Source organism: Lutra lutra, chromosome 7 (assembly GCF_902655055.1).
Source record: "Lutra lutra chromosome 7, mLutLut1.2, whole genome shotgun sequence".
In the NCBI taxonomy this organism is placed as follows: domain Eukaryota; kingdom Metazoa; phylum Chordata; class Mammalia; order Carnivora; family Mustelidae; genus Lutra; species Lutra lutra.
The window spans coordinates 145,458,770-145,475,050 of NC_062284.1; the positions used below are offsets into that span (position 1 = coordinate 145,458,770).

The 16,281-nt window shown below is 50.9% G+C and overlaps 1 protein-coding gene, 1 long non-coding RNA gene and 1 pseudogene across 25 annotated transcripts in view; 2 read left to right on the top strand and 1 right to left on the bottom strand.

Moving 5' to 3' along the window:
• Positions 1-16,281, top strand: part of KLC1 (kinesin light chain 1) — a 58,433-nt gene that overhangs the window by 28,526 nt on the left and 13,626 nt on the right. For 9 of the 24 annotated variants that reach the window (XR_007128664.1, XM_047737185.1, XM_047737189.1 and 6 more), the window contains 8 exons: positions 2,204-2,291; positions 2,887-2,988; positions 5,420-5,593; positions 5,733-5,832; positions 8,096-8,145; positions 8,225-8,292; positions 10,205-10,313; positions 12,316-12,477. Coding sequence is in view for 22 of the 24 variants with exons in the window: in XM_047737185.1 (XP_047593141.1) it covers positions 2,204-2,291; positions 2,887-2,988; positions 5,420-5,593; positions 5,733-5,832; positions 8,096-8,145; positions 8,225-8,292; positions 10,205-10,313; positions 12,316-12,477 (853 nt within the window). In the remaining 2 variants the exon portion in view is untranslated. The remainder of the gene's footprint in view (positions 1-2,203; positions 2,292-2,886; positions 2,989-5,419; positions 5,594-5,732; positions 5,833-8,095; positions 8,146-8,224; positions 8,293-10,204; positions 10,314-12,315; positions 12,478-16,281) is intronic. The other 15 variants (XR_007128665.1, XM_047737192.1, XM_047737194.1 and 12 more) reach the window with 3 other exon arrangements.
• Positions 12,484-15,420, top strand: LOC125104616 (uncharacterized). The gene is made up of 2 exons (XR_007128666.1): positions 12,484-15,000; positions 15,239-15,420. It is a non-coding gene; the product is annotated as an uncharacterized LOC125104616 (long non-coding RNA).
• LOC125105723 (uncharacterized) lies at positions 15,407-15,489 on the bottom strand (annotated as a pseudogene).

Sequence of the window (16,281 nt, forward strand, 5' to 3'; positions counted from 1 at the left end):
AGCAGGCAGCCTTTCCCAGCATGTCCGCAGCCCTGGCCAGGGTCAGCCGAGGTCTTCTGGGCAGCGCAGCGCACTCTCGCGGGTAGTCTGGACCTTTCTGAGCTGCCCTGTGGGTGGACGTTGAGGTGGTTCGAAGATCTTCACTGTTAACGTAGCGTAGGGACTCGGGGATTTCATTCCACTTTCATTCCAAAGTTTTAAAAATGTGTCTGCACTGGGGTGCTGGCTGGCTCAGTCAGTAGAGCATCCGACTCCTGATCTCAGGGTCGTGAGTTCGAGCCCCGTGTTGGGAGTAGAGGTCATTCAAATAAATGAAGCTTAGAGCAATTTGTGTGTGGTAAAATGAAGACTTTTAGCCAACAATAGACATTACTATTATAAATGAGTTAAATAAAAAATGCACGTAGTGTTTCTGTTGTGGGTTGTAGGCGTGCTGCTTCCTCGTTTACAGTGTCCGGCAGCGGCAGTTTCCGGGCCTCGCTGCAGTCTGGCGTTTCCCTTCGTGCTCTGGCCAAGGGGTTTGGTCCATCAGAAGTCAGAAACAAGTGCAAAGCCATCTGCACGTTCACGTTCTCGTTCAGGACTGCACCCCGGGGCTGGCCTGTAATCTTCTCCGCTTTCTTGTGTTAGGGCACGTTTAATTTTAACTCTTTGGGGGAAGAGCATAACATACTGATAAACGTCTTTAGAAGTTTTGTCTGAGATTTTGGCTTTTTGAGAATCGGTTCCTGCAGTGGGTTAGCGTCTGCACAGTCTACACCTGGTACCTGTGGCCACACTCCTCAGGCCGGGGGCGTCCCCTTTCCCTCTCCTGCTCCAGCCGCGTTTCCCGGTGGGCGGCGAGGTTTGTCCCCGCGCTTCAGCAACGGGAAGCACGGCCTTGTGGTTGCCTTCGTGCTTCCCTGTTTGGATATTTTTAGTCATTTTTGTCCTTCTGTGACTCTTCCATAATCTTTCGCATTTTTCTGTTAGGATTTTCCTGCGTGCGGCGGTGTAACTTCTGTTTTCATTTTCAGTTTGAATTTCCTGGTCAGTTGAGTGCAGACCCCAGCACCAGAGTTCCTGGGGCGCGGCTGGTTTCTTCGTGTTCCGGCTAAGGGCGACGATCGTGGGTTTTGGGCCACGCCTGGGAACCAGTGCCGTTGCTCTTGGTGTCCTCTCGCTTTGGCTAATTAATTAATAGCCGCTGACATTTTCGGGCCTGCTACAGTTTGGAAAAGTGCTTGGTACCCCTTGCCTCTTTTAGCTTACACAGGCTTTTAGGTAGTTCTTGTTAACTGGTTTTAAGTGTCTCTAGTAGTTCTCGAGACTTTCTGTCATACCTGCTGATTTTCACAAAATGTTTGAGCCAGTTTGTCGTGTGTTGTAGGGTATTGGGAGAAAACAACCTCAGCACCCTCGGCCAGAGTTAGCTTCAGAGGTTCCGGGGGTGCACTGACCCTTTGCGTGTCCCGCAGGGGAGTCTGGCTTCTGCAGGGCAAAGCCTTGCCGGGCAGCTCTTAGACACAGTTAAGGAGCACGTGTGCTGGTCTCACGGAGCGAGTAACTTCTGTGATCACGTTGTCGGTACCAAAGCAAGGGGTCAGAGGCTGGGGCTGGGCTTCTGTCTTAACGGCAGTCAGGAGCCGCCACCTCTCTGCTTCCTCAAGCACACAGTGGCAAGGTGTGTCGCGGATGAACACACTGTGACGTATTGTATTTATTTTTAACAAGGTTTTGCATTATATGCACAGCATATCATTAGCTTCTTAGAGCAACTCTGTGAGTTAGGTAAGACACTTTCTAGACGGGTTGACTGGGACTGTGGGGGGCTGCTTAATGTCCCAAGGCCTTGCAGGCCTTAGCTGGCAGAGCCTGGGATTGAACCCTGGGATCAGTTCTGTCTGATAGCAGGTGAAGCTCTGCCCGGCCTTCTGGACCAGCTCCCATACTCTGCAGTACAGTGCTGTGGTGTGGGGGCAGTGTCGTCCCCGAAACCTGGACGGGAGGGCCAGGTTCCAGAGCTAATTGGGTCTGATTCCAAGTTCCCGTTCATTGGTGGGATCTTTTTCTTTTACACTGGCGGTATTTCTGATCATTTTAATAGTGGACTTTTATTTTTTAAATAGCTCAAGTTTAACTTTTATTTCTGTAGTTTCAAAATTGCATTTTAAAAAAGACGTAAGTTATATCCAAAACACTTAACGTGTGCTTTTCAATGTAGAGACCAGAATAAATACAAAGATGCCGCTAATCTGCTGAACGATGCCTTGGCCATCCGCGAGAAGACTTTGGGCAAAGATCATCCTGCGGTTTGTATATCTGGTTCTTTCCTTTTTATATTTTATTTTCCCTAATATTTTTTTTTTTACCCAACTCATTTTAATATTAAACTCAACAGGGAAGGTTTAAGAGCTGCCCTTTGACTAGAGGTGCAGGTAGGAGTCCTCACTCGCTCGGTCCCCGCGCTGAGCTCCGGCCCTGGAGGCTCTGATGCTCGGCCTGTGCGCGCACATGCTAATCTGTTCATCACCACTACTGCCTGTGGATCACGTACTGTATTTTTTTATCCGAAATCAAATTGCATGTACTTCTCTAAATTTTTTTCTAAAGAATTTATATTTTTCTTAAAATCTGGCCAGATTTGCAAGCAGATCTATATTTGGGTTGGCTTTGTGGCTTCCAGTGAAATTAAAAAAAAAAAAAAAAATCAAGATCACGGTGTTGTTGATTGTTTAATTTTAGTGTCTCTGGTTCACTTAGTGTAACCTGTAGCGTGTTGTGAACTGCCCTTTGTTTTTCACTGAAGTCCTGTCCCCTCGCTCCATGGAGAGCACGTCGCCGAGCGCGAGACAGGTCCTGGCGCTACCGCTGCTTACAGGTCTCTGCTCATCCCTCCGTTGGCAGGTGGCGGCGACTCTGAATAACCTTGCGGTGCTTTACGGCAAGAGAGGGAAGTACAAAGAGGCCGAACCGCTGTGTAAGAGAGCCCTGGAGATCCGAGAGAAGGTGCGGGCAAAGACGCGCGCTCATCTTGAGAGGCCACGTTTGTGCTTTCTAGTATTTCAGGTTTTGTGTTTTGAGGAGTGACCCCTGTGGTACGTTGTGACTGACCATTTCCTGGAAGTAACTCACCTGGTAAAAGCTGAGGTGGATGGCCCACAAAACGCAGCCGGACGAGCCCACTCAGACTGGGGTTCAAAAGGAGTGAGTGGGTGTTCAGGGACGCTGCGTGGTGCAGTCCTTAAGCATCTGCCTCTTGGTTTTGGCTCAGGTCGTGATCTCAGGGTTGTGAGATCGAGCCCTGCATCGGGCTCTGTGCTCAGTCTGCTTGCGATTCTCTGCCCTTCCAGCTCGTGCGCACATGCAGCTCCCTCGCTCTCAAAAACAAATAAATAAATCTTAAAAAAAAAAAAAAAGGGTTGGGGGAGTGGGTTCGGTCTTCGTGCCCTGCCTGCCTGATGCGGCTAGAAATGACTGCAGGAGGAGGAGCCCCCGAGGACTGGACGTGGAGGGCATCTACCGTTTGACAACAGGGCATGTACTTGTGGATAAGAAAAATATTGAAATTGAAAAGTGAAGTCACCAAATATGCTTATAAAGCTTAAAAAATGAAGTGATTTTCAGAACTAAAGTTTGGCTGAGAAGTACACATTCCATCGCTGTCCTGGGTATTAGTCCAGCGGCTGCAGCCTGTGCTAATTAGGTGTTGGGGAAACGTGGCTTGGTAATCTCAGCAGGCAGGGGCTCTGGTGTTAGGTCCAGGCCATGAATGACCAGGGGTAGTATTTTAAATTGATATTTTCTGTGATTATTTACCAGTGATACTGCAAGGTCATTTAATTTTTGGCCGTATGGTGAAATTGGGAAAGGGGAAATAAAAGGGGCTCCTCATCAAATTATACAGGAAAACTTTTCTCATGCCACCATCTGCATGATACCTACGAAGTAAAATGGTCAGATTTTGAGCTGACTGGGGTGAAGTCGAAGACATGTAAGTATCCAGTGAAGGATCATGAGCTCTGTTCAGTCATCTGCCAGGTTTATTCATGCGTAGTTGCTTTCGTTCACTCATGTAGTAACGCGTGCAGAGGGTTCTGGTTGGTGAGAGCTGGTGGGCCTGCTCCTTGCATGGGGCTCGGCTGCACGGGCCTCTGGGTTAGAGCTCTGGGAGCGTGCAGAGCAGGGACTCCTGCAAGCCCAGGGTGTGCGGGTGCACCGGGGACGGCTTCCCACAAGTGCTGAGTGTTGGAACTGGGTCTTCGGTAAGTCCCCCAGGCAGGGAGGGGAAGGGCATGCAGAGAGCGATGGGCAGGCAGCATGCCGCACTGGGGACATCGGTGAGGGCACGAGGTTGAGAGAATGGATGGGTTTTCAAGGTAGTAGGGAGGTGGTTTAATATTTATTCATCTGTGAGTCAGCACTCTTCTAGGTACTGGGGTTACGCTGCTGTAGGAGATAGAAATTGTACTGTTGTGGCTCGCATTACACGCACTGGGCAAAGCCGTACCACACAGGGGAATAAGATAGTTTTGGGTGGTGATACTTGCAAAGAAAGAACAACCAGGGTGCCTGTGAGTTGACCCGGGTAGAGATGGGCTGAGGCTCCCTTGAACTGGATGGAAGGAGGTGTCCCCTCTGAGGGTTGAGCAGTTAGTGGGGGGTATAGCTGGGGGGCCTGGGAGAAGGACACCAGGCATGTGGGATGGGAGCTCCAGGAGCCCTGAAGGTGGAGTTTGAAATATAAGGGCTGTGGTTTGGGGTGGGTGCAGAGGACCTTCAGGTCTTAGTGGGAAGGGATATGTAGGCTGAATTCGAGAGCTGGAGATTCCCTTCGAAGGTTTGCATGCATAGGAGAGAGTCAGGTGCGATAGCTCGGGTCAGAAGGGGCTCTTCCAGAACTTGGGCGTCATATCGATATAATTTTTATACAGCCATTTCCTAGTTTCAGGCCATGAGTTCTAATGGCACCTGTGCTAGCCCCCGTGTGGAGTTACTGTAAGGATGAAAGGTTGAGAGTGTGTAGGGAAATCAGTATAGTCTCTTTTTACCCAACAAGAGTATGAGTTCTGGCTGTTTTTCTTTCTCTCTCTTTTTTTTTTAAAGACTTTATTCATTTATTTGACAGAGAGCCCAAGTAGAGGAAACAGGGGCAGAGGCAGAGGGAGAAGCAGGCTCCCCACCGAGTAGGGAGCCCAATATGGGACTCCATCCCAAGACCTTGGGATCATGACCTGAGCTGAAGGCAGCCGCTTAATTACTGAGCCACCCAGGCGCCCATCTGGTTTTTTTTCTTTGTGTATAGTGCGGGACTGTGGGCCTGGACGGTGGGCACAGCCACGGTTGTGTTGAGAAAGGACCCTTCTTGTAGTGGGTGGAGAACGGACTGGATGGCACTAAAACAAATCGATGCATCTAATATACTCTTTTTTCTTCGCAGGTTTTGGGAAAGGATCACCCCGACGTTGCCAAGCAGTTAAATAACTTGGCCTTACTGTGCCAGAATCAGGGCAAGTACGAGGAAGTAGAATATTATTATCAAAGAGCCCTTGAGATCTACCAAACAAAACTGGGGCCTGATGACCCCAATGTGGCCAAAACAAAAAATAACCTGGTATGTGGACAGAAGTGCACTCTGTAGGTAGAGCCCCAGTGCTGCCCTTTTGACCTCTGAGCTTTGTGTCACTTAACCTGTAGACAGGAATGTGTCTTCTCTACATATGAAGTTACTAAGTACTTTATTTTATTTTAAGGCATCCTGCTATCTGAAGCAAGGAAAATTCAAGCAAGCAGAAACACTGTACAAAGAGATTCTCACTCGTGCACACGAAAGGGAGTTTGGCTCTGTAGATGGTAAGGACCCTGCTTTCGCTTCTGAGCAGACACAGTTGTTCGCGTGCATTAAAAATGGTGATTCCCAGCTGGAACTCGGTAATACCCAAGTCATCGTCTCATTTTCAAGGTAGAATTTAATTGAATTTTAGAAATGATTTTGCCGATAGCACTTAGAGGAGAGGATGCGACACAGTCTGAGTGTCATGGGCTCATTCATTCATCCGCCATCCAGTGAACACGCGTGGTCACCAGGTACTCAGTGGGTCGCGTGCCTTGTGGTCAGGGGTGATGGGCCAGCTGCGCCCCGTCTCTCTGCGTTGCCCTCTCCGGAGTCCAGGCTTTGCTCTTGCACAACTCATAGCACTAACTCCAGAAAACCTCTCCGGAGGCATCGGTGCTCTGTGGATTTACTGTTATCCTGGTTCTCCCAGTGCCAGCAGGGACAGTAGCATCAGCACCACGTGGGACCTGTTGGAAATGCAAACGGTTGACCCCATCCCAGGCTTGCTGGGTTATTTGACTGTCTAAAAGAGCCAAGGCCTGTCTCCATATTCCTTAAAGTGCTATGGGTACTTAATATACAGTTTTGGGATAAATATTTTAAAAGATTTAAAATGTTTAATGCAACAGTTTTATTTGTGTGTTAAGTAAGGCATTTCCCCCCTGCGTCAGGTGTTCCGTAAGGCGTTGGGAATGAGGAGTGTTGTTACTGGTGTGCAGGAAACCTGAGGCTGCACAGGGAAAGCGGTTTTGCTTAATAAATGTTTTTGTTTGTAGAGAGTTTCTAGAAACCACTTGGGAAAAGTCTTTGGAGTGTATTAGTTTTTTTCCCTCCTTCGCTAAGTGGAACAGTAGGTCCTTTTTACTCTCCGTGCACAGGAGGCCGCCGGCTCAGGGCGGGAGTCGTGGGCGGGGGCAACAGCCCGCCCCCAGCCCCAGAGGCCGGTGCATTGTGTAGTGATTCCAGGGCATTTCCTTGATGCCTTTTAAAAAAAAGCTCTGTTCTTGGGGGATACTTGTTTCCATAAGATTCGCTGGCTTCTTTTCTAAAAACAGAAGCATAGAGTCCAGTTGAGTTCTAGTGAAAGCGGCTTTCCTGTGTTTGCCCTCCGTACAGATGTCACATGCAGGACACAAGGTGCAGATGTGTCCTGTTGCCGTCCACGGGTGCCCTTTGGGCTCCCGGGCCTGCTGGTCATGGCGCGCCCGCGCACCGGCGTCACTCTTGGGGTCCCCGCCCGTGCACCCTTAGCTTGCTGCGGGTTGGCTGCCGTGGCGGTTCGCGTCGCTCGATAGCTCCCACTGCGCTCCGTGCTGTTCGTAGGCCTCAGATACCGTTCGCTCTCCTATAGCCGGTATTGGAATCGGGTTTCAGCTTTCTCCTGTGACGTGGCAAGTCCTGATCACACGAGGAGCCGTGGACTGGTCTTCCCAGGAGGCAGTCTCAGTGTGTGAGCGTGTTCACTCTTCCAAACAGTCCGGTGAATTTCAGGAGCGAGGATGCGGTAGCCGAAGTGGCTTGTCCGAGGTCTGGTCGTCAGTGAGGACGGTGTGAGCACTGGTTTCTTCCTCTGGAACTTGAGATCGGTGCCTGTGGCAGGAATCCTTGAAAGGTCACGCAGAGATGGCACGTCAAAGTCACCCGTGATGTGGTGTCTTTCTGTGCTGGTTGATTTACGTGCTTAAGCCGCACTTCACTTACAGTCATGTTTACTTATCTTCTTCATACTTGCACCTCAGGCATTTTCCCTATCAGGAAAATTTGTCAGAAACTTCACTTTGAGCTTGCTTGTGCTCCATGGTGTGGGCACGCTGCGGGTCGTGTAGAAACTTACAGAGTGTCATGGTTAAGGTTCTCAGAAGTTAAGACGACTTTAAGAGAATATCGATCAGTATCTTTCTCCACTCTGCTCCCAGCATCTTACCTTCTCTTAGCCCCTGTTTAATGCTGGCGTTCGGGAGTTCGGAGTAGCCACAGCGGTGTGTGAGCATTTTAGGGGTCCCAGCGTATTTGTCCACTTGTTTGACAGCTGCCTGCCCTGTGTGGGTACACGGGCTTGTGTCTACGCGTGTGTCCAGGGCGCCGCACGTGGACAGCCGTCTGCTTGTCTCTCCCGCCCTCGTAGGCCCACCGTGAACTCCTCTGTCCGGGTCCCAAAAACGAACGCCTAAGGAGGCTCATGCAAGAAACGAGAACTTGGCAGTCGCTGAAACTCGGCAGCCTCTGCTCGTGGGCTCTGTTGTGCCGCACTTTGATAGTATGGTGTTTTTTCTCCCCTAGATGAAAACAAACCCATTTGGATGCACGCTGAAGAAAGAGAAGAATGCAAAGTAAGAATACACTATTTTGAGAGGTTTTCTAAATTGGTTATATTGTTTTTAAGGTAAATATTCATTTGTTACGATTTAGGGAAAGCAAAAGGACGGCACATCTTTTGGAGAGTATGGCGGTTGGTACAAAGCCTGCAAAGTTGATAGGTATGTCTTTTTTTTTCTTTATAAAAAATTTTATTCACTTTGTGGGGCGCCTGGGTGGCTCAGCTGGTAAAGCAACTACCTTCAGCTCAGGTCATGATCCTGGAGCCGAGAGACCCTGCTCGGCAGGGAGTCTGCTTCTCTCTCTGACCCTCCCCCTTCTTAGGCTCTCTCTCTCAAAGAAGTAAAATCTGAAAAAAAAAAAAATAAAATTTTATATATTTTAGATTAGATAGAGCAAGAGCAAGCAAGTGAGCAGGGGGAGGGCAGACAAGGAGGGAAGGACAAACAGACTCCATGCTGCGTGCAGAGCCTACCACAGGGCTCGATCTCACGACGCTGAGATCATGACTCGAGCTGAAATCAAGAGTTGGACGCTCAGCCGACTGAGCCACCCAGGCGCCCCAATAGGTACGTCCTTTGGACTGAAGAAACAGAACTGTCCTGGAAGGTGCTCGTGCTTTAAGATTACCTTGTAAATGACTGAACATGGCAAGTTCCTTCAGGTGGTTCGTGTGCACAGTCTCCCACGTTGTTCCCAGATTCCAGTCAGGAAACCCGTAACTTTGTAATGAGGTCATGTACCTACACACAACTCACTGCAATGTTGGTGAAATTCGGCTTCTGTCCAGTACCACGGCTCTGCCCGAGGCCAGCTGCCAAAGCACAGGAGGAGGAGGTAACGAAGTAGGAACCCAGTATGCAGGGTGGCCTTGGAGCAGACTCTGGAGACTGCAGGACTCTGCAGTCACGTGTCTGGCACACAGCAGACCCCTACTCCTCTCCTCGCAGCCCTTCGCATCTCTGGGGAGTGTGCAGCTGCAGGGGGCAGTGTGAGACCCTCCCCTGCTGCCCTGTGAGCCTACGCTGCCCGCACCTCTGTTTTGTCTCCCGACTTGAACACCTTCCTGGCAGACTTTTCCCTCTCATAACTGTAACTTCCCCTAGAAGATCAGTCTGCCGGTCATCTGTTCCCGGAAAGTTCTCTGAACCCTCTTCTGGGTCCCCCATAGCACTTAGCATAAGATCCGAAATTTATAGGCTTTGTGTTTTCCATTGCTATGTAAATGTCTCAGAGACCTGGGGTATAGCTTCTTTATTTCTGTGCCGTAAGCGCTTGTCATGAACAAGAAAAGAGAACTGTGGAAGGACGCATGTATACGAAAAGCACCTAGGTGTATTTTTAGGTTTATTTCTAGCTTTTTCTAAGATTGCTGTGAGGAGTACAGCAGTGCCCATCCCCATGCACACTGTTCGCTCTTCACATGTGTGGCCCTCGCCTGCCTCCGGCCCTTTGCGCTTGCTCTCCTTCCCCTCTGCTTGTGGACAGGGGGAGGTGTAGAGCAGCATCAAACGCCGCATCCTCTTTACTGCCCACCGACAGAGCAGCTCTGCTCCGGGGCAGGCACGATGGTCCTCAGACCTAGCACACACACTTCTGTTGACAGGGGCTGGCGGATTGTGAGAGCAGCTGTGGCCTGCAAAGAGCACACGAGCATGTCGTGCTGGTTGCGGGGCTCAGCACAGCGGGCCCTGGTCCTGCAGAGGGCGTGTCGGGGGCAGCCCCACTGCTGAAAAGTAGGCAGGTGGTCCTTTGGGAGAGAAGAACTTTTCAGAGGGACGCCTGGGTGGCTCAGTTAGTTAAGTATCCAACTCTTTATCTCAGCTCAGCTCTTGATCTCAGGGTCTTGAGTTCAAGTCCCGAGTTGAGCTTCATGCTGGGCGTGGAGCCTGCTTAAAAAAAAAAAAAAAAAAAAAAGAAAGAACTTAACGGAATTTTATAGTTTAAAAAAGTACTGTAGAAATTTAAAAAATACTTCTCACAAACATGTTGGTTAGTGCTTTAGATTTTGTGCGGTTAATAGTAGTTCTAAAACTTGTATTTAGTAAGTCTGTATCTTATGCTTTCTTACAGTCCAACTGTTACAACTACTTTGAAAAACCTTGGGGCACTTTACAGACGTCAAGGCAAGTTTGAGGCTGCAGAGACATTGGAAGAAGCCGCCATGAGGTCCCGTAAACAGGTCAGTGACCTGCTTCTGTTTTTAACTCACCTGTTGGGCCTTCGAGGGTAATGACTCTCTTCTATATGACTCGTCAAAAGCTTGATTTAGAAACAGAAAATATTTTAGTTTGCGCAAGGAAAGTTATATTGTTTAAAAGGCTTGACTGTGACACCAAAAGCATAAGCCGCAGAAGAAAAACTCGATCAGTTAGATTCACCAGCACGAATTAGAAATGTTGGTGCACTTAGGACACAGGAAGGTGAAGACCCCCACAGAAATGGGTGGGAGTATTTGCAGATCACATCTGATGAGGACCTAGTACCCAGAATGTGTAAAGATAGAAGGATCTCCTAGTTTAGAAATGAGCGACGGAGCTGGATAGACGTTTCTCTGCTGACGGCACACGAATGCCCCCACGCGTGTGAAGAGATGCTCCGCGTCCCTCGTCAGCAGGGACGTGCAGATCCGACCACTTCACAGCCGCTGAGGCTGGGACGGCGCGAGTCCAGAGCAGACAGGAAGTAGCAGGTGTGAGGGCAGGACGGAGTGGCAGGAGCCCCCGTGCGCCGCCGGTGGGCTGTCGTGGGCTGGCGCGGTCACTGCGCACTCAGCGGTCCGCTGCGAGGTCGGACTTGGGCTGAGATGCCGTCTGTGGAAGCTCGGGAACGGCGTGCTTGCTGCCCCGTAGCGGGGAGGCTGCCGGGTGACGAGGGAATGCACTACTCTGCGCGCGTGCGCGTGCCAGCAGGCGAGACTACCTAAAGGGGGTTTCTTTTCGGTTTCGGTTTCTCTTTGGAGGATCGGAGAGGCAGGTGTGAGTTTTCCCCCTTCCTCCGTGGTATGTGTGTCGGTCATTGTGTGTTTGTTTATGGCCACTTTTTGTCTGAGATTAAAATAGCCCATTTATGCCTGAGAGCTCTTTTCTTTCAAAAGAATCTGTGTAGTGATGAGGGCAGACCCGGTAGCAATGCTGTCTCCCGCCCGTGCCCCTTTCTTCAGGTCTGTCACCCTTCGGGGGTCCTCTGGCTCTAGAGGGCTGCGTGGGGGAGAGCGCCCTGTGGCGTCGGCAGCCTCCTGGGGGCCTGCTGTGTGCGGGCCGTGCTGGGGAAGCCGGGTGGCGTAGGCCGTCCTGGTGCTCAGCCTGGCCCGAGGGTGTGCCCACCGCTCATCTTCAGGAGTCTTGCCCGTAATCCGGGCTTCGTTCTCAAGTGCCGGGATAGTGTGTATCCGATGAGCCAAGTCGGGGGCCAGGAGTTGCAGGAATTTAAAGGAAGGGGTTGGCCATGCTTTACCGGAATGATGCCCTCCTGCCGGCTGAGGGGCCACGGTCTGCCTTACTGTCAGAGTCCCAGCGGCACGGCGTCTGCTTGAGGTGTGTGCCTGTTGGGGAGGAAACTCTGAAAGTCGGTACAGGTGTCACATTTGCAGGAGCTGCTGGGGTTAAAATCCCACTTAGAAGAGGGAACGTGTCGTGTCTGGGTCTTTTGAACTGAAATGCGCGCGGAGAACAGTCTCGGCCATGTTCGTGGTGCGGGGATGTTTTAGCCCGCGTGTGCGCGGGGCCCTCCCTGCCGAAATGAGGCGAGGGCTTGCTGCTCTCCTCTCTCCCTGGTGGGAGTGTTTCCCAGCATCCTACCGCGAGGCTTGGCGAGCAGAGAAGTGGAGGGAATTGCACGCTCGCACGCCTGCCTCCCCGGTCCCGTCGTGGATGTTCATTGCTCTCGGGCACAACACCCCCACTGCTCTGTCCACCGGGCCTGTTCTGGGCACAGCGTTTCCTTGTGAATACTTACGTGTGCAGATCGCTCACGGGGGCCCAGTATTTGCTGTTCTTTTAAATCTGAGGTAAGCTCTATGAAGAGTGAAATGTCTTTAAGTGTATGTTTCTGAGAATCCCTCTTCTGTGTTTAAGTGCTGTTTCTGGGTGTTTCTTCCCGGGAGAAGCTCAGCTGTCCTAGAAGTCCTTCGTCAAGCTTCCTTCTAACGGCTCCAACCCTTCCCCCCCTTGCCTGGCTCACAGGGTCTTGACAATGTTCACAAACAGAGAGTAGCCGAAGTGCTGAATGACCCTGAGAACATGGAGAAGCGGAGAAGCCGGGAGAGTCTGAACGTGGACGTGGTCAAGTACGAGAGCGGCCCTGACGGAGGGGAGGAAGTGAGTATGAGCGTAGAGTGGAACGGGGTAAGTACAGTACACAGCCGCCGGCGTGCTCAGGCGGGCGCCGGTCTGTCGCCGGGAGGCCGCCTGGCCCCGGTGCCCAGCAGGACTGCTGTCCTGCCATTTCCTCTGGCTCACGTGCTAGACACTGTCCTTTTCTCAAATTAAGTATGAATTAAGCTTTCTGTAAGTGCTTGCCTTCTGCTAATAACGGAGTCTGCTACTTGTTTGAAGTGGTCATTTTCTTCTCTGTAGGGACCCATGAGAGCTGTTTGGCTTCCCTTTGAGCACTGAAATGCTGATTGAGTGTCCTGGTTACTTAAAGCCATGAGCCATAATCCGTAACCTGGTTTTATTTTAATATTAGGATTAATGTGGCAGAAAACTAACTTGCTTTTATCACTTAACCCATTTTCATTGCTAACTCCAGTGCTCCTAATGTCACTGACCAGGCTGCTGTAGATTTGTGAGAATTACTCTAAATTCCTTAAGGGGAAGTCCTATTTCAGACAGAGCGGGCCTCCAGATGAGAGCGCTTGGGGCGGCCGCTCTTCACGGCCCCCCTCGGTGCTGACCACCGTGTTCCCGCTGAGGGTCCCGTGGCTCATCTCCGCACAGTCCTCTGCTAGAGGTTTCGGATCCAGAACACGTGCCCGGGTTTGGAACATGTCGCTCCTGGCCAGGCTCTGCCTCTGGGTTTCCCTCGTTTGCCCTTGTGGAGGTTCTCACCACTGCTGTTTCCCCAGTGGTCGCCGAAGAGTGCGTGGCCTCCCGGACATTGTTTCCAGCAAATGTCGGTCACACGGGGCAACGCTTTTGTATGTTGAGCTGGTGTCTTTGGAATTTTGCTTTTACCAGGGAGAGTTGAATGCAGGATTAGGTGCCCCATCAAAACGTTGTATTATTTTTCTTTGAAGTTGCAGTAGGTGCAGTTCGATTAGGTAATTTTGCAGATGTTTTGCCAAATAGTAATCTTGGGCTTTCTTATACTCTTACCTTTTGAATGTATTTATTTGGGGGATTTTCTGTAGCTGGAGTGGTTTGGTGAGGATACAACATTTTCTACACAATAGCAGAGGCCAAAATTTCAGGGAGGGCGTCTTTTTGACGGTCTTTATCTGGCGGCCGCCTTGCTTCGGTGTCTCCCATGCCAAGACAACCAATCAGCATCTGCTCTTGCGTTCCCCCAGCGGGCAGTAGTCTAACACATCAGCGACAGTGGCCAGGCCTCCTCTCCTGCGTCTGGCCACACTGTGTACTGTACTGCCCCTGTGATTCCTGTCGCCCTGCATGCCTCGCGTAAAGGGTCACATCCCTTCCCTGGTCTGTAGACGCCAGGCTGCAGGCTTTGGTTCTCTTGAATGAAGTTCTGGAGGAACTTTTTCTTGAGACAGTATTTCTAGGTCAATCCTGTCGTGCAATCCCGTAAAATAATTTACATTGCAGAGTTCTGTTACCGTCTTCAAGGCTGAGACTCGGGTGAGGCAGAGCTGGTTTCCGCCCAGTGTGCAGGGCTGGTAGGCGGCTTCCTGTGGGCTTCCTGTGGGGCCTACTGCCGGAATCACGGGTGCAGAGGGCACAAGCCGTCTCTCCTCTGAGTGCATTCTTGGCCCTCCTTCCATTTCACATTTTCTGTCTCGCTTTGGACATGCTCACTTAGCACACTCACACGGGGTGTGGGCACCTTTTTACTTGACTCTTGGACACTAGAGGCTCTGCGTCTTCCCCAGAGGCCATCGCAGGGCTTATCGGTGGGTGGCGGTGGTCCACGGGATGAAAAAACGTAGATCCCAGATCTTAGGTCATCCCGTACAGTGTTCCGGACTTTCCTTGAGCCGCAGAAGGGGCCCTTTCTTCTCAGAGAGTCTGAGATCAAGCAGCAGGCGACTCTGGACCTGCCTGGGGGTAGCGCCTGGGCTGCTGTGCTCACCGCCGGCCCCTGCGGCCCCTGCTCAGACCCGGCCCAGGCCAGCCTTTGCGGGAAGGCCCGGCTCGCTGGTTCTGAGGAGGTGGTGCTGAGCTCTCCCGACTTCAGGCCGGACTTCCATTTTCAGAGCGTACTGTGCTGGTTTAAGAAGGGGCAATACAGGCAGTGCGCACACCAGGACTTTTTTCAAGTCTGCCTGACGGAGGTGGAGGTGTCTGTAGCTGAAGGAGCCCCGTGTGGATGTCGCCTTCAGTCTGGATGTCTGCACTGCGCCCCATGTCAGGCTTTGCCCCGGTGTGAGACTGAGCGATTCAGGCCCTCAGAGTGGGAGTAAGGCGTTCCCTGTGGTGACGAGGCACGTGGTTGAGAGCAGCTGCCACCCGCATCGTTTACCTGTACACGATTTGGGTGCCGGGCCATCCAGACCAACTGGGAACAAACTGGGAGTTTAGGTGCTGAGGCTAGACCCATCTTCTGTAATTTCGTATTTCAACCTGGTGTTCTCTAAAGGTGGCTTCACAGTTCTCACTGGTGCATGTTATTCTAGAAACTTGTCACACACTTACAGTGAGAAAGTGCCACCTAGATTGTATCTTATATTGGAGTTCACTAGATTTTAGGTTTGTTTTTTTTTTTTTTTTTTTTTTTTTTTTTTTTTTTTTTTTAAAGATTTTATTTATTTATTTGAGAGAGAGACAGTGAGAGAGAGCATGAGCGAGGAGAAGGTCAGAGAGAGAAGCAGACTCCCCGTGGAGCTGGGAGCCCGATGCGGGACTCGATCCCGGGACTCCAGGATCATGACCTGAGCCGAAGGCAGTCGTCCAATCAACTGAGCCACCCAGGCGTCCCAGATTTTAGGTTTTTAAAGAAGGATTTCGGTGCCCTTTAAAAAGTTAACTGCTATCGCAGGGAGAAGCCTTGTGTTGCCGTGTGGGGCAGGCGCTCCTGCGGCGGGGCGGACGGCAGTCCCGTTCTGTTGGCGTAGCCGTGTGCAGGAGCCCGTGTATGTGAGGGAGTGTGGTTGGTCCCACCATTCAGAAGTTTTCAATTAGCAATAATTGTGCCTCGGATAAACCTCAGTGGCTACGATACTGCCACTGCGCAAAGCTCCAGCATTCAGAAGTAACATGAAAATCAGAGGGCAGTGCGGGCCGAGGTCGAGCAGTCTGGGTTCTGATTGTGCCCTGCAGCGGCCAGGAGTCCGGGTCCGCACAGAATTCCGTGCTGTTAAATACCGGAAAAGTAAGGTTACTGAATATACATAATCATTCATATGAAATTTCTGGATCAGGTTTTTAGGGAAGTGCAGTTCTGTTAAGTACATACCATTAAGATGGTGATTAAAGGACTGGAAGATGTAACTTCCTCACGCTTATTTTTGTATAAAGTACACAGAGCTGAAAGTCATTGTCAGGGTAAGTCTGAGTTCTCTCTTCTGGTCCCATTAAAGATGCAAATTTGTGCACAGGAATCCTGTTTGGCCAGATTGGATTCCCTTTACTTTACCCGCTGTGCATATGGCTGCCGTCCCCTCTGAGGGCTGTGGCCACGTCCCTGGAGTCTGGGCCCCTCGTATGCATGGGATTCCCGTGCTGTGCCATTACGCAGCTGTCCCACTAGGGCCCCAGGAAGCATCACATCCTCCATTCCGTCTTCTCTACTCTGTCCTGTTTCTGACTTGCCAGTTCCCAGCAAGGCCCTTCTGGAGGAGCCCACCCCTCCTGCACCCATGGGAGTGCTTCTTTTCCCAAAGATACTGAACTCGTGCCCAAGATGACCGAGGAATGGGATAGTACAGACTGTTAATTAGAAATGGAGTTAGTTTTAAAAACTGTATTAGGAAGGGGCGCCATCCTAAGCATCAGTCGGTTGAGTGTCTGCCTTTGGCTGGGGTCGTGATC